This window comes from Cryptomeria japonica, chromosome 9 (genome assembly GCF_030272615.1).
Source record: "Cryptomeria japonica chromosome 9, Sugi_1.0, whole genome shotgun sequence".
NCBI classification, from domain to species: Eukaryota; Viridiplantae; Streptophyta; class Pinopsida; order Cupressales; family Cupressaceae; genus Cryptomeria; species Cryptomeria japonica.
The window spans coordinates 296,386,891-296,408,191 of NC_081413.1; the positions used below are offsets into that span (position 1 = coordinate 296,386,891).

Consider the following 21,301-nt stretch of genomic DNA (forward strand, 5'->3'; position numbering starts at 1 on the left):
TTCAGGGGGCATTTGAGGAGATTCGTTTTGATTTTTTTTGACGATATTTTGGTCTTTAGCAGGACATGGGAGGAGCATTTGCAGCATCTTGAGGAGGTGCTATCTATCTTGGAGAGAGACTCACTGTATGCCAAGGAGTCTAAGTGTGAGTTCGGGATGACAAAGCTTTTGTACCTTGGTCATATTATCAGTGCAAAGGGAGTTCGGATGGATCCTGAAAAGATTAGAGCTATTGTTGATTGGCCCACGCCTACGAACCTTACTCAGCTTAAGGGGTTCTTTAGCTTATGTGGTTTTTATAGGAGGTTTTTAAGGGGTTTTCTCAGACAGCTTCTCCCTTGACAAATCTTACTAAGAAGCGGGCCTTCATGTGGACAAGGGCAACACAGAGGTGTTTTGAGTATTTCAAGCAGGTGATGTCTTCGTGTCCAGTCCTAGCTCCACCAGACTTCACGAAGCCTTTTGAGCTTCATTGTGATGCATCAGGTGATGGGATTGGAGCAGTATTAATGCAGGAGAAGCACCCCATCGCTTTTGAGAGTAGGAAGCTCCGAGGTGTGGAGAGGAGCTATTCTATTTATGATCGTGAGATGTTGGCCATCATGCATGTCTTGGCCAAATTCAGATCCTACTTGGTTGGAGGGAAGTTTGTGATCAAGACGGATCACAACAACATAAAGTATTTCATGAGCCAGCGAGACTTGAATGACAGGCAGCAGAAGTGGGTCACTAAATTGCAGGCTTATGACTTTGACATTGAGTTTGTCAAAGGGAAGAAGAATGTAGTAGCTGATGCCTTATCCAGAAGACCTCACATTTGTGCTCTTGCAGAGATTACAGGAGATTGGAGGGAGAAGATTATAGCAGAGTATGTCTGAGATACTTGGGCTTTTGGTTTGATTTCAGGTACTATACAGGATGATCGCTATGAGGTGATAGATGGATTGATCAGATTTCAGGACAGGGTTTATTTGATTCCGTCATCACAGTTGAGAGAGGCGATACTGAGGGTATTTCATGATGCGCCTACAGCTGGGCATCCAGGGGTCTTCAAGACCTACAGGCAGATCCGAGAGCGGTTCTCATGGAGAGGGCTCAAGGATGATGTTCAGAGGTATGTCAGGGAGTGTGCAGTTTGTCAGCAAAATAAGGGAGAGCACACGTTTCCTGCAGGTTTACTACAGCCCTTGCCCATTCCGGACAGGAAATGGGAAAGCATTTCTATGGACTTCATCACTGGTTTACCACGAGTGCAGGGAAGAGATTGCATTTATGTGGTGGTAGACAGATTGACAAAGTTTGCTCACTTCTTTGCTATTCCTTCTTCTTACACAGCAGCTCAGGCGGCAGATTTGTTCTTCAGAGAGATTTTTAGGTTGCATAAGCTACCGAGATTTATTGTTAGTGACAAGGATAGCAAGTTCATGAGCGCCTTTTGGCAGGAGTTGTTCAGGCTATGTGGTATAAATCTTACACCTAGTACGAGCTACCATCCTCAGACAGATGGGCAGACGGAGATAGTAAATAAATGGGTGGAAGGTTATTTACGGAACTATGTGACTGCACAGCAGAGAGCTTGGGTTAGGTGGTTACACATGGGGGAGTATTGTTACAATACCAAATATCACATGACCATCAAGATGACTCCATTTATGGCATTGTATGGGTATGAAGCACCAAGCTTCATGGATTTGGCTTTGGGGGACAGCAGAGTGCCCAAAGCCAAGGATCTGTTGCAGGATAGTCAGGATATCTTGAGAGCGCTCAAGGAGAATATACAGCAGGCTCAAAATCAGCAGAAGTTGTATGCTGACCAACATAAGGTAGAGCGCAGTTTCAAAGGTGGGGGACATGGTGTATTTGAGGCTACAGCCATATAGGTAGTCATCGCTCAAGAGGAGCGAAGCAGAGAAGTTGAAGCCTAGATTTTATGGTCCCTACAGGGTGATTCACAGAGTGGGCAAAGTCGCCTATGAGCTTGAGCTTCCAGAGGGCAGTCGGGTACACAATGTATTTCATGTGTCTAGGCTTAAGAAATCCATTGGTCAGAGTGTAGTACCTTCTGTAGATTTACCCCCTTTGGATGGGGAGGGGAAGCTTGTGTTAGTACCAAAGGCTATTCTGGACACCAGAGAGAGAAAACTCAAAAACGGGATAGTGAAGGAGTATTTGGTCAGATGGAGAGACCTGCCGAAGGAAGATGCTACATGGGAGGATGAGTAGGTGATACAGCAGGCTGGACTGAGATTGCTTGAGGACAAGCAATTTCAAGGGGGGCAGACTGTAATGTCCCCACTTTAGCAGTTGACCAAGTGTATGTGCGTTAGCCTATCTCTACATGGTTCCAAGGGTTAACAAAGGGTTTAAGGGGATCCTGGAGTGTTTTGGCCTAGTCATTTCCAATTTGAGCCAAAACGGAGTTGATTTACTTAGTTTCAGGCATACTTACTATTTTTAGTAAGTCAGCAAGACACAACGGAGGCTAGTTTTGGTGATTGGATTCGATACTCCTCGGCGAGAGCTTTCCGACGAGCTATCACTCGCGCTATTCAGAGTCCGATTGCTAATATATTTTAATGCCTGAAGTGTTATTAAAATAACATTTAATTTAATTGTAAAATATTAAAGTGTTACTTTAATATTTATTTTATGGGGATGTGTGCAAATCAAAGGGGCACCCAAGGGAGACATAAGTGAATATTTTAATATGTTTTATATTGCACATCTTTTATCCCACATTGCTCAAGTGAGTTGGGTCGACCCTTGGAGAAAGAATAAAAGGAAGCTTTTGTGGCTTCATTCAACATGTTGAATATGAGAAGAAATTGATGTGTGAGTTGCAGATCCGTTATTGGCATTAGAGGACGTCTATCCTCTCTTGTGACATTCTAGACGTCATTCCCTTGGGGTTTGGCCTTTGGAATCCATTGCTATTAGTTTCATTAACAGGCAGATTGGGTGCATCTCCAGCTACAGGCAGATTTGGTGTTTTGCTCATACCTTCTTCACTTCTTGACCAATGCTTATGCCATTCGGAAGGGATGATTTTATGAAGATATTGGACTGATTGAAGACTAATTAATACTGTAGCAGCAGCAGCACTATTCACGTACTGTAGCATGGCACTATTCACGCTACTGTAGCGCGGCACTATTCACGTTACTGTAGCACGGCATTATTCATGTTACTGTAGCAGCAAGATGGGAAGTCATTGTTGGAACATTATGTCAAAAATGCTGGAGTATTTAGTGAGTTGAAAAATCTGCTATGTATTTGATTTTATTAATTCTAGAAATAATATCATATCAGCAGTAGTTCAATCTTCATGTTGCATATTATTGTAATTTCCTTCTAGTTCATGTTATGTGATTTCAAATCTATGCAAAGACTTAAAAACAAACAAACATTTCATTTCCGAAGCCATAAGAGGTTTAAACATTAAACGGAGAAATAAGGAGTTGGATGCAAACTGTTTGACTAAATTCCTATCAGCAGTTGGTTTAGTTTTTGGGCATTCTGGGGTGTCCATTACACATATCTCTCAGAAGGAGCTATAAGTGAAGCTTTTCATCTTCCAGAACAGAGGGATATGATCTACAAGAGCCTAGAAGGAGCCAAGTCTATCTACGAAGATGATCCTGATACCTGTCTAAATTTCATCAATAAGAATTGGTTACTCAAGAGTAGGCCTCGCCTAAATAAGATACCCAATACACCTCACAGAATTGATTTCCAAGAAGAATTCGGAGACTTGATAACCATGCTTAATCGAATTGTGGGTGCCTCTCGAGCATTCTTTTTCGACAGGTGGATGTTCTTCTTTATACAAGTGATCGTTCAAGGAAAAGGAATGTTCAATTGGGCCAGGATTATCAGTAACAACCTAGATGTGCAGTTGAGGAGGCTAGTCCCTACTAAGTCATTCCACATGAGTTCATATGTTATATATTCTTTAGCTAGATGCTTTGAGTATGCAGGACTACCACACAGAGGAGTTGTTGGGAGAGGGCCGGGAGAGATAAGAGTATGTGATTCTTATAATTAATTGCATCATCCGCCTAAGAATTACTACAAGCTAGTCAACGATACTTTCACAATGCATATCACCAGGACACCACATGGAGGAATTCACCAAAGATTGTCTGCAGAAGCACAAGAGCTCGTGAAGAAACATGGTGCGTGGTTCATTCAATTCCCTAAATTCACCTACATCAAGATCCATGGATGTCCTTCACCTCCTTATATGTTGCCGAGGTATCCTACGGATAGAGTACTACTACTTGAAGTGACTAGACAGCTGGCAGCTTGTGCTAAGGCATCAAGACATAAACATGGGAATGGTATCCCTATACCTATTTCACTTGGAAATTCAATTGAAGTATGTCCTAATTCTCAAGCAGCTGAAGATGCAGAAAAGGAGCTATCTCTCTACTCATTCACATCTTTTGCCTCGAGAGAAAATTTTGATCCTAATGGTCATATGGAAGAAACAGTTGGGAAGAAGTACAAGCATGTATTTCAAGTAGAAGACTTCTGGATAAATGTTCAGGATGATGTAGAGGTAAAAAGAAAGATGCACTCTCGATTGCCCTTAGATCTTATCAGGAAATGCAAAGTTTATAGAGTGGCAGATCAAGCACAAGACAGTGGCAGATATCTTCAATCTTCCTATGAGAAAGAAGACAAAGAAGTAAAGATAGATTGGGATGAGCAAGAAGTCGCAGACTTGAGAGCATTGATGGATCCAGTCTTGAGTTGTACTCGTAGATGGGTAGATGTCCAACATCAAAAGTTGAAGGAACAAAACATAGCTATGACATTCAGCTTAGAAACAAGAATGGAAGAAAGAGAGGCGAGTGCAAGTGAGAACACTTCTCATTCTAAGGGGTCGAAGAGAAAGGAGGGACCTGAAAAGAGAGAATCGTCCAAGAAGAGACAAAAGGTGAATCCTGATCATCCCTCAAGCGCTTCTTCCAGACATGAAAAGGAGATAAGTCAAGGAGAGGATCAAAGAGAGAAGGTGCATGAGATAGATGAGTCCATGGAGTCCATGGTACAGAATGATAAACAAGACAAAGGAAGGACACCTCAGCACTCATCAAGTCAGTCTCTTCCTGTCCAAGTTGATGTTAATGAACAACAAAGAGAAAGAAATGATGATGAAGCGACATCTCCTTTTAGAGGCGAGAGGCCATTGCTTGAGGAAGTGCAAGTAAGAGAAGGAAAGTCTTCCATTCCAAATTGGCTTAGAGAAAGACTTACGAGGGTAGTTGTGGTTGAAGATGAGGAGCAAGTATTTGATTTGGAAAGCCTTCTAGGCAATTCTCAAGAGGAGATTGAAAAGAAGAAAGCTACGAAGATGTCTAAGGTAATCAAAGATGATACAGGATCCAGAAAGATACAGATAGCTACACCAGCAGTGGACAAGTATGATGATGAGATCATCGCAGAAGAATATGATTTAGAGACATTTGATCTTGGCCCACTTACCTCCGAGCAAGCCATGGAAGATGCGACTGATTTAGTGAGGGCAATTAATGATAAACTAAAAGAAGAAATAGAAAAGAATAAAAGGTTGGAAAAGGAGATTAATGCTTGGAGGAATTATTTTAGCCACCTTAATGAGCCATTAAGGTGATAGGATCCAGTAGTCTCAACTCTCACCCTTGCAGGCACTCCCTCTTGAATCAATAAATCAAGCAAAAAAGATGAAGAACTCAGCCTGACTCGTGGATACATGGATTGATAGATCCTACATGGTAGCCAAGAAATTTGCCAAAAGAATGATGAAAACAGTCCACAGGGCCATCCAGGTCTTTGAGATCATTCATAATCTAGTGGTAACTGTCGATGCATTCACTCACACTAGAGACATTATCATCCCAGTATTGCAAGTGGTAAGAAGGACATCAAGACAGGTTTTAGCATAAGAAAGGATAATTGATGGAGGAACCCATAATCTCCTACAATGGTCAACTTTGCTCCAAATGAAGGAAGTTCTATTCAAGGACATCAATAGTAGGTGCAGTCGAGTTGAGGACACTATCCATCCTATCCAGGATAAGGTGTTTGATGTACTGTGTACAATCCTTGATAGAAGGATAGAGATTGAAACAGAGGTGGACGTCCGAGAATTGGAGGACAGGATCAAGGTCATCTTTTGTAGAGAAGATAGCATAATCACAGAAGAGCAGTGAGATCAGATGTATACTACTATGTTCCTGATTGAAAAAACAAAAGAGTTGGAGCATGGATGGGAGATGACTCTTCTTGTGGCCTTTGATGAGGTCCTTCACTTGGAAGAACGAATGAAGAACATCCCTGAGATTCCCATTGCAGAGATTGAGGGGATTACGTCCAGATTCATTGAATTTGCCAGAAAGGAGCAAGAAAAGGGGAACAAAATTCTAGATGAAAAGTTGTTATGAAATGATGTGGCGATTCAATCCCCACTGGACGATGCTTTCTCGTTATTTGTGCCAATTTCTATTGGCTAAGTTATGATAATGTTTATCTAAATAGGGTTATTCTTGTAACAAACCCTAATTAGGGTTTAGGTGTCAAAATCTCAGCCCTTGATCTCCTTTAAATCTGGGCCACTCATTGTATTTGAAAATGTTATATAAGCTCTCACTCAATTCATTTGTAAGGTTAAGGTTAAGAGGAATAAGTTTATTAGCAGCAGAGAAGAAGAGTAATTATACAAATTTGGTGAAGAGAGAAAGTTGAACAATTGTTGTTATATTTTGCTATGAGATCAATGAAATATTGAAGTTGTGGTGTTTTATTGCAATCTTTGTGGCTTCTTACATGGTTGTTTATTAGCAGCAGAGAAGAAGAGTAGTTATACAAATTTGGTGAAGAGAGAAAGTTGAACAATTGTTGTTATATTTTGCTATGAGATCAATGAAATATTGAAGTTGTGGTGTTTTATTGCATTCTTTGTGGCTTCTTGCATGGTTGTTTATCTTCTTGAATCACTCTTATTGAAGATAGTATTTAGATGTTAGAGTTAGATTGAATGATAAATGTTGTGCCTAATCTTTTAGTGAAGTTCATAATCCAAACCACTAGCCTCTTACTAATTATAAGTGTGCCCTGTGTGGTCAACTGGAGATATTGAAATTGTTTAGGGTTTAATCATTATTTGAATATTGATATGTATCCTATTGATAGTATCTATGCTCATTAATGATTTGAAAATCTTTGAATTCCCTTAGAAGATCGCACAGATTCCAGTAGAGTTGTTTTTTATGGTGATACTGAGATTGGTAAAGTTTCACTGAGATTGCCCCCCATTTAGTCATTCATAGGTTTAGTTTAGCATAGCCCTCTCTAAATCCCTTATCTTTTGTCCTTTTTTGAAAACTTGGTTAGTATTAGGAAAACCCAGTTCCTCATTGGTTAAGTGGTTGCAAGAACCAACTTTCATAGAAAGTACGTAAGGCCCCTTGATGAAACAGCAAACACAACGAACACGAGTGCTTATCCACACGTAGATAACCTACATATTAGAACCTTGGAGTTGCCTCGATTGATCCTTAGGCGAAATCTTCAGCATTCGGGGAAGCTTTGTTCAAGAGAGGATAAGGTACCTTTGGGTATTTTATTTTGTGTTTGATCGTGTATAAAAGACACCTCAACACTAATGAACGAGTTGAGGAATGACACAGTGTTCAATTGGGCATCTTTTCTCTCTGAGCGCATCAGAGAATGTCTAGGGTTGCAACACAAGGTATTCTACATGTCACACCATGCTATCGCGATGTTCCTAGAAGCCATCCGCACAGGAGTGCCAGCAGAAAAGAGGGATGACTTGCAGCCATTTTTTAGAGTAGAACCATGTAACCCACCAATTTTTTATTGGACCCACTTGGACACCATGGCCGCTGGCGGGGAGCCGCAGAGGAAAAGACGACGACAGGATGTGGAGCAGTCCGCCAGTGCAGAAAGCAGGGATAGTGAAGAAGAAGCCATGGAGGCATCCTTGTCGGATGAAGAAAGTGGAGAAGATACCTTCCAAGTGGTTCCAGCCGAGGTACGAGCAACAACCGAAGTTGAAAAGGGTTGGAGAAAAAACCAGTGGTTGAGGGTGTGGCAGAAGTGGTAGGAGAAAGCAGCATGGCGAAGGAAGTAATGGTGGCCGAGAATTCTCCTACACCATTAGCCAAAGGCCAAGGCAGCATAAATGATTTGGATTCGAATTCCCAGATTTGGAGGGATTTTCAGAAGAGAAAAAGAAGGTACCAAAAAAGAGAAAATTCTGGAAAGGCTGGATGAGGAGGATTTTGGAAAAAGCAGAAAAGGCAGGGAAGAAAAAGGAAGCATGGTAAGATGTGTGTAGACTGTGCGGCTCAAGATAGAGAATACAGGATTCATGACAGATATAAGGCAGCAAACTAAGAGGATGGAGACACAAGCAGGCTGATGGAAAGCACAGAGGTATATGTGCAGGCCATGTGTGAAAGAAAATAGAATCTGTAGAAGGAGAAGAATCAAACCACATGAAGGATAGAAGAAAGAGGCACATGCAGCTTGTGCATGAGAAAATAGAGAGATGGTGGAAGAAACCAAGCCATACATGAGAAAAAAGAGATGAAGAAAGGGATGAAAAAGAAAGAGAGAATATGTGAGAATAGAGTACTTGAGGAAGGTACAAAACGGGAAATATTGCATCCATGGTTGTGTTTTGTAATAAAAAAATGTCTAAGAAATGTATCTACAGTTAGCGAAATGAAGAAAAATTGATTTTTAATGTTGCTTCAAATATCATGTTTAAGATTTGTCTGTGTGCATGAAGTTCATGAGTCTCTCAAGAATGGTTTGATGTTTGTTGGGTTCCATTTACTGTTGTTTGCTTGCTTGATAGTATGAGCTTATGGGTTGTTGGTTTGTGTGGGAAATGCAGGGGTCACCTGCAGCAGCTAAAATTTGTAGTTGCTAAGTGTGTGTTGCTGCATGCGGATTGGTGCATAACTGCAAGTCTACCTGCAACAAAGGCATAGTCTCGCTTCAACGTTTTTGTGCGTGTTTCTCTGCATGTGAGTTTGTACTAGGCTGCCTGGGGTGGTTGCCTATTCATTTGGGCCACTACCCAAGATTGTATCACCCTCACAATTTTTTTGTCACCAAAAGGTAGTCACATGCTGGCCTGCGGTAGGATAGTTTGAAGACAAAGTAAGGTTATCATCTATCATAAGGGAAAGTTCTTGCCCACAGACTATGAACAGAAATCATTCAAGTAATTTCAAAATTTGAGAGAGAAAAGGAGTGATATGTTCAATAGTATACTGAAAGAATTGTATGCTTACCGATCAGAACATATATGCAGCAAGAAAAGGAGAAATAAACTACTAGATACCTCAATGGACTAAGATTTCAGCTCTAGGATGAATTTACTTTGATCAAGGAGGGTATTGTGAATGAGGCATATCATTATGCCTTAAAGGCTAAGAAAAAGTTGACAAGACAGAAAAGTAAAGCAAGAGGTAGAGGAAGACTTGGCAAAAGTAGAAATAAGCAAAGCACTAGGAGAAATCAAAATTGGCAAGGTGAATCTAGAACCTCAAAAGACCAAATTCAACCATCTAGAAGAGGAGCATATCCTACAAGAGGAAGAAGGAACTATGGCAGAGTGGTGCAGGGGCACTTAACAATTTTGTTTGAGTTTGTTTCCAGGATGTTGGAATCCTGTTCTTAGCTTTGTCATAAGGCCAAGAGGCCATTGAGTGTGTGCTCAAATGATTGTAAGGGCCCTAAGAGTCTTAGTTTGGCCAATATCGGCATGTGAGCTCTTAAGGGTGCCAAGTAGGGCACTTACTAGGATAAGTTGTTTTTGGGTTAATGTAGGTTGGTTGGTGTTATTTTAGGGTAGTTGAGGTCATATGAGTCACTTGGAGGTGACCAAGTTTGGGGGAGAGCAAAGTTGCTCACCAAGGCAAAAAAATTGCAAAAGTTGCAAAAATTGCTCATAGCAACTTTGTAACATTTTCATCAAAACTTGTACACCAACGGCTAGTTGGTTATCACAATCGGTTGTGAGCATGTGTAACTACTCCAAGGCCAGTATAAGGCTTGGAAATACCGATGATAATCAGTTGTTAAAGATTTGAAGCAAATAGACAAGTTTAGTCTCTCCATTTGGTGTGTTTTCCGAGTTATTACCTGTTCTTGGCAAGCTTGTACGGCCTGTACGGATTGATAATCCCCGACAGGGACATGGAATGCTAGACTAGTGTCTTAACTTCATTTTGATTTTGGTTTGAAGTCTTGAAGTGTTGTAGTTTGTAAATTATCTTCATTTTGTTGCAGGCGGGTTCAAAAGTCCTAAAAACCAGGGTTTTGAGAGCTCAATGGCTCCAACCTAACATTCCATGGTGGATACCCACTCTGAAACCTTGTGGAATGTTCGGTTGCAATGTATTCTATGTTTTCTTTTTGGTTTTGAGACGGGGGAAGCTAAACCATAGATTTGCCACCATACCCTAGGCTTGGCACGTTGAGTTGGCAAGCATTAGGTAACATGGGTAACAGGCCCTAATTGGGTGAATCCGGTGGATGGAGGTGAAGGATGGTTGGATTGGAAAACCTTATGGTAGTACAGACCTGAAATTAACAACAGTTCACTCAGACAATAGGACTGGTGAAGGTGTTTAAGCAAATCCCTACTTTTTAGGCCTAGGAAGGGGCAATTAGGCCTAGTTAGCCCTATAAGGGTTAGACATGTTAACGACGGAACCCACCTCCGGTTTTGGGATATTGTATGTAACTCCAAAAAGGGTGTTTGGAATGCCAAAGAGTTTATAGGGTTGTTAAGGAAGATTGTCAAATAATTGCAGAATACCTCGCTGACAGGGCTACTAGAATTAGGTCTCCTATTAGGCCTAAAAGTGCAGTTTGCTTGTGAAACTTGGAACCGGTAAATACCAAAGCTCTTGAGGAAGGAGTAGAGTTGGGAACCCATACAAAATCATCCATCCTAGTGTGAGTAATGTGGGGAATGAAGATCCTGTGAGTTAGTAAACAAGGTCTCCTAAGCAAGAGAATGGAACTCACAAAACAACAAGTGCTTATCCTAGTCTAAGGACCTTGGGAAGGTCAGAGAGGGTAAGTCTTGCAGACCCTTGGAGGGTGTGAAGGTGTAGAACCATTGGATGGTTCTAGTGTAGCTTGGAGGAGATACTAAGACAAGGTAGCAAAAAGTAGGTGAGAGTCAACTCCCTCTACATCACAGAGGAAGGGGATGATCACTTAGGGGACTTTGTTTTCAATGTGAATGAGAAGGTCATCGGGCCTTTGAGTGCCCTTAAGCGTAAAATGACAGTACCAGAAGAAGAAATGAGGCAAGCACACAAGTTGTACAAGCTGGAGAGGAGTCAAGTGGAATCCCAAATCAAGTTGAGGAGTCCAAACAAGGAGAGAACCTCACTTTGAGAAAGATCTTACTGACACCTACGAAGGAGAAAAAACAACACAAAAAAAAGTTTTAAAAACATTAGCAAGTCGGGAGGTAAGTGCTACAAAACGATTATCGATAGTGATAATACTGATAATTTGGTCTCAAGTTAAATGGAAGGAAAACTTGGATTGGAAAGAGTTGTGCATCCAAATCCTTACAAAGTGTCATGGCTTCATAAGAGTCATCCATTGGTAATTAATAATACTGCCTAATTAATTTTCAAACTAGTTCATATCCTGATTAAATATGTATAAGATGTAATGCCCATGGACATATGTGATGTCTCTTATTGAGTAGACCATGGCAATACAACTGCAAAGTCATACATTATGGTAGAGAAATCACCATCACTATGGACAAAAGAGGTAAGAAATCCACTTTCAATCCATGAAGGAAAAGGAAGATAAAGCTGTAGGAAAGTTCTCTTGGTAAAAAGTAATGAGCTTTTGAAGAAGGCAGTGGATGTTCTTCTATCATTCTCAAACCAATGAAGGTTGGGACAATGGAAAAGACAAATGAAATACCAAAGGAAGTAAGTGAGCTGCTCCAAGAGGACAAGTAGATCATTTCCAATGATCTTCCGAAGGTTTGCCGTAAATATGAAGTCTTGGTCATCACATGGATTTGATACCAAGATCAAATCTTCTAAGCAAGGCAGCATATCACTTGACACTGGATTGATAAGGGAGAGCCTTAGTCCTTGTGATGTACCAACGATGTTGCCACCAAAGAAAAGCAGTGAGTGGATAATGTGTACCACTTCTTGAGTTATAAACAAAATAACAATTAAATATGAGATCCCACTGCCTCACATGGACGACCTCATGGACTATCTAAGCAGAGAAAAGTACTTCTTTGAGACAGATCTAAAAACTGGATTACCTCAAATGCAAATTTGTAAGGTAATGAATGGAAGAACGTGGTCAAAACAAAGGAGGGGTAGCAGGAGGGGTTGGTAATGCCTTTTAGGCTAAGTAATGCACCAAGTAACTTCATGTGGCTTCTAAACTAAGTGCTGAAACCATTCATAGTTAAGTTTGTAATTGTATACCTTGATGATATTCTCATATTCACTAAGACAAACAATGAGTATATGTTGGATTTGAAGTAAGTACTAGAAAGGCTAAATGTAATGTCCCCTTCTCATTGATGACCTTCCAGTGGTCCATTAGCCTATTCCTGAGACCCGTAGGCTAGGTGGAATGAAGAATGAGGATCCAGCATTGATGAGGCAAGGACTTACTATTTTTAGTAAGTCAAGAGATGGCTAGTTTGGCGATACTGTCCTACTGAGCTCTCCATGCTTTGTCACTGGGCGCGATGATCATGCTTTTCAGAGCATTAGTTTTGACTTACTATTTTTAGTAAGTGGCAATGTGGCATAATTCTATTTCTGGCGGTGGACAGAGTCCTGATCCTGCAGCAGTTCAGTGGTCTTCCTGGCTCAGTCTCATCCTAGTTTTGTCAGAAAATCAGTACGGGAGTCATGTGACGCATTTAAATATTAATTCCTTATCCTAAGGTTTAATATTTAAATTATTTTGATTAATTGCTACTGATTTATGGAACTTGGGATTAATGTCCATTATTTCCTAAGTTTGGCGAAATTCATGTGTATTAAGGGATATCGAAATTATTTGGAGGAGTATCATTTTCATATTGCATCTCTAATTTCGCCAAAAAGTGGTTAACGTGGGTCCATGTCTTTGGCGTGGGGTTTGACTCTTGTATATGGCGCTACACTTGGGTCCACATGAAGATGAAATGTAATGCAAATGAAGGAAGTGGAATTTGCATTTGAATTTGGATGGTGAGAAGTTATAAATATGAACCTTGGGCTCCCATTTCAACATCTTGAAAAAATTGTAATGTTATGCTGCCGGTTTGGCGACAGAACCTAAAGCTTCGGAGTGCATCTCCCTAGTGCTTCCCGGTTTCGTACTTGAAATACAGTACCTAGCTATGCGTTGTATTCTTCTACATTCTCAGATCTTGCCATAGACATTTTTGGTGTTGGAGTGATTCTGGAGACTTGCTGGTTTGCCTGTGGCTGAAGTACCTTTTCAATCATACCTCTCTGCTGGAGCGACGGACTATTATGGGTATCATCTCCTTTCTTCCCAGCATTGGCAATAAACTTTGTGAGTTTACAGCATGTTTGATTGAGTTTTGAATTTATTATGCTAAATCGAAATTCCCTAGGTATATGCGTGGGTTTCTGCTCTTGCATTGGGATGCGTGCCAATTTTATAAGGGGTTGTTTGGGTTGTAGTTTTGATTGGTTGCTGTTGTGAGTGATATATTGTGGGTTTGGGACTGGTTTGAATGGATTTGGATGTGTAATGAGGGAGTTATGAGCATTTTGGCATTTCCATAGGCTGCTGATTTGTAATTCCAGCCTGCAGTTTGGTTGTAGCAGAAAATTCATGTTCTTATTGTGATAAACTGCATTACTCTCCTTCTCTCATCTCTATTATTGTAAGGTTAGGTAGTAGTACTTTGTACTACTAACCAATTCTATTTTGTAACTCTCATCCCACTAAAAAAGTGGAAGAGGCTGGCTTGCCGCCTAATATCCAGCAACTTTGTAATTTTCAGTCCTCCCACTGCATAAGTGGTCGAGTGATAGCTTGTGTTATGGTCCTCCCGCTGCATAAGCGGTCGAGTTGAAGTTATTATGCAATTGCAGTCCTCCCGCTGAAACATTGCAGTTGAGTAATTCTTATTTTGTGTATCTCACTTGGTTGGTTTACCGCCAAGTTTCCTTGTTCTCCCGCTGAATAAGCGGAAGGGGCTGGCTTGCCGCCCAAGCATTGCATTATGTTTCAGTTTTCTTAAGCTAATGATCCCCTCAACACCGTATGCTCTCACCTTCCCACATTGGACACTTGGTGATCAGAAAGTGGAAGGGTTACTTTCCAGTATGGTTTCATTTTATGTTTCTGACCTTAACGGGTTAATTTCTTGTTGATGTTATTGTTGGCCTTAAAAATTAAAAAAAAATAACTGGGGTATTACACTAAAGGAAGAGAAATTGCAGGTCAATCTGAACAAGTGCAGTTTATTATGTAAAAGGAATTAGTTTATTTGGAATTTGTTGTGTCACTTAATGAGTTGAAGATGAATCCAGAAAAGGTAAAAGCCATAAAAAAGAGCCTAATCCAAAATCTACCTTTGATGCAAGAAGTATCCATGGTTTGGCAAGCTTTTGTAGGAAGTTCATTTGCAATTTCAATGGGATATGTGCACCAATTACAAAAACTATGAGGGGAGTGCAGCAATTCAAAGATGTTTTGAATTATTCAAAAAGATGATTATAAAAAAAGCTGATACTAACATTGCTAGACTTCACAAAGATGTTTCAGGTTTATTTGATGCAAGTGGGACAGTGATAGGTGTAGTTTTAAGTCAAGAGGAGAAACTTTTAGCATAATTCAGCAAGAAACTCATGATGCTAAGAGGAAATACTTGGTTTATGACCAAGAATTCTACACCACAGTGCAAGCTCTCAAAAAGCAGTACTATTATTTGTTGCGTAAGGAGTTTGTTTTGTACATTGATCATTGAACCCTGCAATATATCAACAGTCGAGGTAAGTTGAATCAACATCATATGAAGTGGGTCAAACTTTTTCAAAGATATACCTTTGTACTCAAGCATATCAGAAGAAGTCCAATAGAGTAGCTAATGCACTAAGTAGAAAACTTCTTTTGTTGGATGAGATGCAAGTAGAGTGAGTTGGATTTGATTGCATGAAAGAGCCATTGAGATGATGTGATTTTAAAGAACCATGGGCACTGTCTGAAAATCCAGTTAGCATGGATATGACTTCATTGCTGGACTATTTTCTACAAGAATGTTTGTTGTTTAGAGGACAACAGTTGTGTGTACCCCAAGGTTCTATGCTAGAGAACTTGATCAGTGAGATGCATAGTAGTGGACTGGCAAGACATTGTGGAATTGCTACAACCCTTGTGTAAGTAAATCAAAAATATAATTGGCCCAAGATGACAACAGATATAAAGAGGTATGTCAAATGTTGTAGAATATACCAGCTTGCAAAAGCAAAGAGAGTCATTTGTATAAACCATTGCCTATTCCAAATAGTCCTTTAGGCCTTGGAAGCATATCAAGATGAACTTTGTCTTAGGCCTTCCTAGGACAAAGATGGGGAACGATTCCATTTTTGTCATAGTTGATAGATTTACCCAAATGGCTCATTTTGTTGCATGCAAGAGGACAAAAATTGCTACAAATATATAGCAAAATTTTTTTTTCAGAGAAGCGGTTCACTTGCTTGAGTTACCAAGAAGCATAGTATCAAATAGAAACAAAAGAATTGTTGGGCATTTTTTGGAGGACTTTATATAGAAATGAAACACCAAGTTGCAGTTCAGCTCAGTGTAACATCCACAAACCAACAATTAACTGGAAGTTGTGAAAAAGTGTCTCAGACACCGATTGAGATGTCTTGTAGGAGACAAACTAGGAGGCTAGGATTTAGTCCTAGCACGAACTTGATTTGCATACAATAATTCCAACAGGAACATCAGTAAGACACCCTTTCAAATTGTATATCAGTATTCTCCAAGAGGAGTAACCAAGTTGCAGGACATGGCTGATGTGTATATGCATGGTGCTGGGGCATCAAATTTTGCAGAATACATGAAATAAGTGTATAATCAAGTGCATGAACAGCTCAAACAAATTACTACCAAATACAAGCACCATGCTGATTTGAAGAGAAGGGAAGTGGGCTTTCAGGTGAGTGACTTGGTACTTGCACATTTGAGGAAGGAAAGGTTTCCAAAAGGGACCTACAATAAGTTCAAATGGTAAAAATAGGACCATGTAGAGAACTGAAATGATTTTCAGAAAATGCGTATGAGATAGACTTGCCAGATGGAATAAAGATTTCTCCTATCTTTAACATTGCATCCTTGTATCTCTGCCATGATGTACAGCCCAGTGAAGATGATGCTGATTTGAAGTTGCAAATTTAGAATTGACAGCAACAGTAACCTGAAAGGGAAAGACGAGAGATTGAAGCAACCTTCAAACGAACAAGAGGAAAAGAGTAAAAAGAATATCTGGTAAAATGGAAGAACAAAGCAGCTAAAGAATCTACATGGATGAGCCCATCCAATATTAGCCATCATGGCCAATTGTTGGAAGAACTCACAAAATTCATGAGCTGGAGCTCATGCCTTTTCCTACCCAGGATGTCTACTGTAGGAACACCCCAAGTCATGATTGTTATCCACATCAAACAAAAAAAATGTAGCTAGGAAAATAAATATCATCCTGATGGTTTTCAGTGAAAGGAGTTATATATTTGGCAAATATGGTAGTAACTGCACTGCATAATTCCCTTCCTCTGAGTAATTTGGAAGCCGTAGGTATGGACACCCCTGTTCTTTTGGAATCAACCAAGCAGCAAACGGCATTTCTTGGGGAGATTACAAAGAAGTGACTCCTGATGGTTCTGGAATCAAAGCACCCTCTGATTTTGCATGCGGGTAGGAAGATTCTGGGCTTGGAGTTTCTACGAGCAGCACACAAGTACAGAGTGAATTCGAGCATCCCGGCCATGTTTCTGGCTATTTGCATTCAGATGGGTGTCTGCAAACCCAGAACGAAGAAGGTTTGCCAAATGATTTTCAGGCATTCCTTCTTGAGGGAAATCGATGCGGTCCTAGACAACATTGATAACCAGAATCGTATTCCGTTGGCCCACCAATATTACATGACCCGAGATGTAGGGGGGGGAGACAAGGAAATTCTGCATCCTGCAAACTATGGAGTTGGAGAAATACAACCAAGGCCGTGTGGAGAGAAACAGAAATTTGACTTTCATTCTGTTTGCTACTAGCAGTCTAGCAAGACCGGAAGGGTATGATTTGGGAAAGTATGTGAGGGAGGAAGGTCTGCAAGGTAGGCGTGATATTGGGGTGGATGATAATGGGGTTGTTGCAGAAGGCAATGACTGGGGTTTGGGACGTGGGGAGCTGTGGATTCTAAATGACATGAGGCTGGTGGAGGAAATTGCGACTGGGGAGGCTCATGTGGATTGCGGTGGAGACTGCCCAATTGTAGCACAGGCCCTTGCTGCTCAAAGGTTTTATGAGAGCATTTCAAGCCCCTCGGACAGAGAAAGATGGTGCCTCTTCCCTCAAGGTTTTTTGTTTTCTCGTTTACTACTATGGTGTTTTATTACTGTTTGTTGTGTAGCAGGCAGATAGTTGTGCAGTGTTGATAGGTCATAGGTCTCTGAGTCCAAATTTTGTATCCCTGGCCAGAGCAGGTATATAGAGTCTAGACAGCTAGTGTTTTTCATTGTTTGCACTTTGAAACTGGATATATTTCACCTTTTGAAGGAGGTAACGGTATATAGACACCTCTGGCGGATGTAAAACCTCTATTATTAATATAGGTGCTGGCCTATCCAGCTATTTACTTACTAAAAAAAAATATCATCATCATAGTGATCTCCTAAATACGAGGAGAGGAAAGGGATATAGCAAGAAGATAGTGACCCAGTCCTACCATCCTAAGGCCATTTTTGAGCAAAACAAGGGAAAATGGCACCAAATTAGTTATTTCTGTCGTGAGCAGTTGAGGTCATCTGATGAGTGAGGGAAAAAAATCATAATGGATTACTATACTTGGATGTGAGATAATAAAAAAAAAAAATTAACTTGGCTTTATTGCCAGCAACCATAGCAGAAGAAAATGGAATGCCTGGACTTAGGAAAAGCATCAAAGAGCAGTAGGGTGTAGCCATGTTGAAACTTTTAGAGCTCCAGTGCAAAAATTAAGGCCATAAATTTTGTGGGTTTTTGTTTCTCCTTGTTGAGCATGCAAGAAATTGCCATTTGGAGCACTCCACATGAAGATATCAAGGCCTGACATTCCAAACACGTCAAAGGCATGTATAATGTGTTTTGAGCATATAATTGATGTTTTGTCCTTCTGAATTTTGTCATTTACGTTGTTTGTGCTGTTAATGAATAATCTTGAAACTCATTTGTCTAAGAGGAAACTTTATGCAAATATTATAAAGCAAACAATACTGCAGCTGAAACGTTGCTTGTAGTTACTTCCTTCGCTTTTCTGAATATCAATATATCCAAACTGTGTTCATACTGTTGAATGTGGAATGTGCAATCTCTGAAGGAAATTAGTTGATGAAGACATATCCCTTCTCTCCATCCCAGCCTTCAGGCATTTGGTGTATGTCTTCTAATACAAAGAGGTTAAAATGGATTTGTGTTATGTCCGTTTAGGAAGGGTGACATATGAATGGTGAGAAGCATATTGAATAGCATTTATACTTGTTTTACTTCAAGTAACCAGAATTGTGTTTTATGATCATTTGTTGGTGTCGGCAGAGATTGTGTCGAAGTGTAAAATCTTAAAATACTTTTTGGAGTTTTCTCTTCCTTTGAGTTTTGAACTTGTGGGGGGATTTGATGTTTAGTGAGTTAACAATTCACCTAACCATACCATGGCTCAAACGCTGTCCCACACTTATAAAGATGCCTGAATCCAGAAGACGGAACTTCTCCAGCAAGTGTTTCTGGAAGTTATGTGATCCTATCGACCTGAGGATTATGCCAGAATTGCAAGAAGAATCATTCCCAGCCTATGACTGGTAAAATTCAAAAAGTCACACTGGAAGCTGCAATGGTCAACGCTCAATAGTAATACCTCTCTGTTGCTAATCAGGTATGACTCCAAGAGATGGAACTAACTCGATATCCCGACTCTTTTTTATGAATCCATATTTGGTATGTGGTAAACCTCCATGGCATACTTGGTATGAATTAAGGCGTGTAGGACTCCAAGGAATCCTGGAGGTAATCTTTTTGGGACCATGGCTGGTATACGCCGACTCTAGGTTATTCCAAATGTGATCTGATGGTCGTTGCATACGCTTAAATGTTCAATTGAAAACGAAAACAAAAAACTCACCTTTAACTTCGGTATCATTGCAGAGGGCTAATGCAAGAGTACTTTTGCCGCTTCCACCCATGCCTTTGATCCCAACTATACCAACATCCTTCTGGAACAGAATTTGTTTGAAATCGTTGATGAGATTTTGCAATCCTACTACAAAATTTGGCAAATCCGGGACCTGGGCACTGGAACCAGTAAACTCTTGGCCACGGCCACTTGTAGCATCATCCTTATCAAACAGAAGTTGATCTACGCTCATATTTTGAAGAATAACTGTATTACAAACAGCATCATTAGTCATTTTAGTGTTGAAAATATGAATTATATGTTGACCCATTTCCTCGAGGCAATCAAACCGTTGGCTGTAGCCCTTGAAATTCACATCCAGTTTCTGGACGTCAAGCATGAGGTTGGCTAGGCCTTGAGTAAGCATGAAGTCATTGACATTTTTTTCCAGCTTGAGGATTTTCTTTCCGTACCGATACTTTCTGTAGAGATTAAAACTGCCCAGCTTCTCCAATTTCTTGACTAGGTGAAGGCCATCTTGCAATTGATTTTGAAAGTCTCGTAACTGCCGGTCTCTGTGGAGAAAAGTGTCGGAGCTTACCCTGGCGATTTCATCGATGGTGGGTTGCAGGCGCTGGAGCTTTTCTTTGAGCTCTTTGCAGTTGGATTTGCTGAAGATGATAATGCTGAGGATGGTTCTGGTCACAACGAAGAGCTCGCTGAATGCTGCTCCGATGATTGCGCTGCTCACCGGATCCATACTCTTTTTCCTCACGCTTGCACCCTGCCCGCCGGATTCATACTCCTCTTCCTCGCGTTTGCACTCTGCTGCCCACCTTCTCCACTAAACATTTTAGTCATCAAGTACGATTGAAACTTACAGTTTACCCCCAACTGAGAAAGAAAGGGTGCGTGACGAAAGGAAAGGTCGACTAAATTGTCAGAAGTGGGACGTAAGTGGTCCTAATGATATGTATTTGTGTCCCGTCCAATAGCAAATAGAGAGAAAAAAAAGAAGACATGATAGGTGACGTTAAACTTTGGAGTTTTTTTTGAATTAGGAAGGAATTTTAATGACATTCTCTAAGACAGTCTAATAGATGGAGAATCTATTTTTAACAAATAATTTTCATAGGTTTTTTATTATGAAATCAGTTATGCTGTGAAGTCTTGTTTTTTCAAAAAATTTGTTTAGGTTATCCATTTTCAAGTTGTTTTTATATAGATTATGAATATTTTCATATGTTACACACTCAATGGTAAAATGTCATTCAATTTAAATCATCTTTATGTTGTAGAAATACAAGTTTTTTCTTTACAATCTTTCTTTGGGATCATCCATCTACCTATCTCAAATCTAAGATGATGAGAGTTGCACTACTAAAAGTCTATTGTTACCCTTAACTACAACCCTTAGATAGTCTTTTTCATCATGCTCCCACATGAAGTTGGACTATTTAACATAATGTGCTTTTTTTGATCAATATGTTTTGTCCAATGGCATTCCTATTTTTAATAATACAAACTTTCTTATGTCCTCATTAGTGTTAGGGCATTCTTGCAAATTAAAGTCTCATTTACTCATCCACTTCTTATTATATTCCATCTAGCTCTTCTTCCTAAGGTCTCACTCCTCCTCAACCATTTTGGGCCAATGATGCTTATCCATGTTTTCAACTTTTTTTAAATAACTTAACAAACAAATTATTGTTGAAGATTCCATTGGAAACATTCTTGCTTTAGCAAAAAGAATCTCATAGGGGACTCTTGAATTGACTTTGAGACTAGTAGTGATTAGGTACTTTTGGATTCTTTCTAACTACCTCCACCCATGATTTGACATGTTACTCCCCCAAACCTCACAACTATAGAATCATG

The 21,301-nt window shown here is 40.1% G+C and overlaps 1 protein-coding gene across 1 annotated transcript in view; it reads right to left on the reverse strand.

The window, feature by feature from the left end:
* Positions 1-20,359, reverse strand: part of LOC131079574 (putative disease resistance protein At5g47280) — a 56,031-nt gene extending 35,672 nt beyond the window's left edge. Inside the window, exon 1 of the mRNA XM_058017559.2 lies at positions 19,433-20,359. Coding sequence (XP_057873542.2) covers positions 19,433-20,183 — 751 coding nt within the window. The 5' untranslated portion in view covers positions 20,184-20,359. The remainder of the gene's footprint in view (positions 1-19,432) is intronic.
* Between the last annotated feature and the right edge of the window lie 942 nt (positions 20,360-21,301).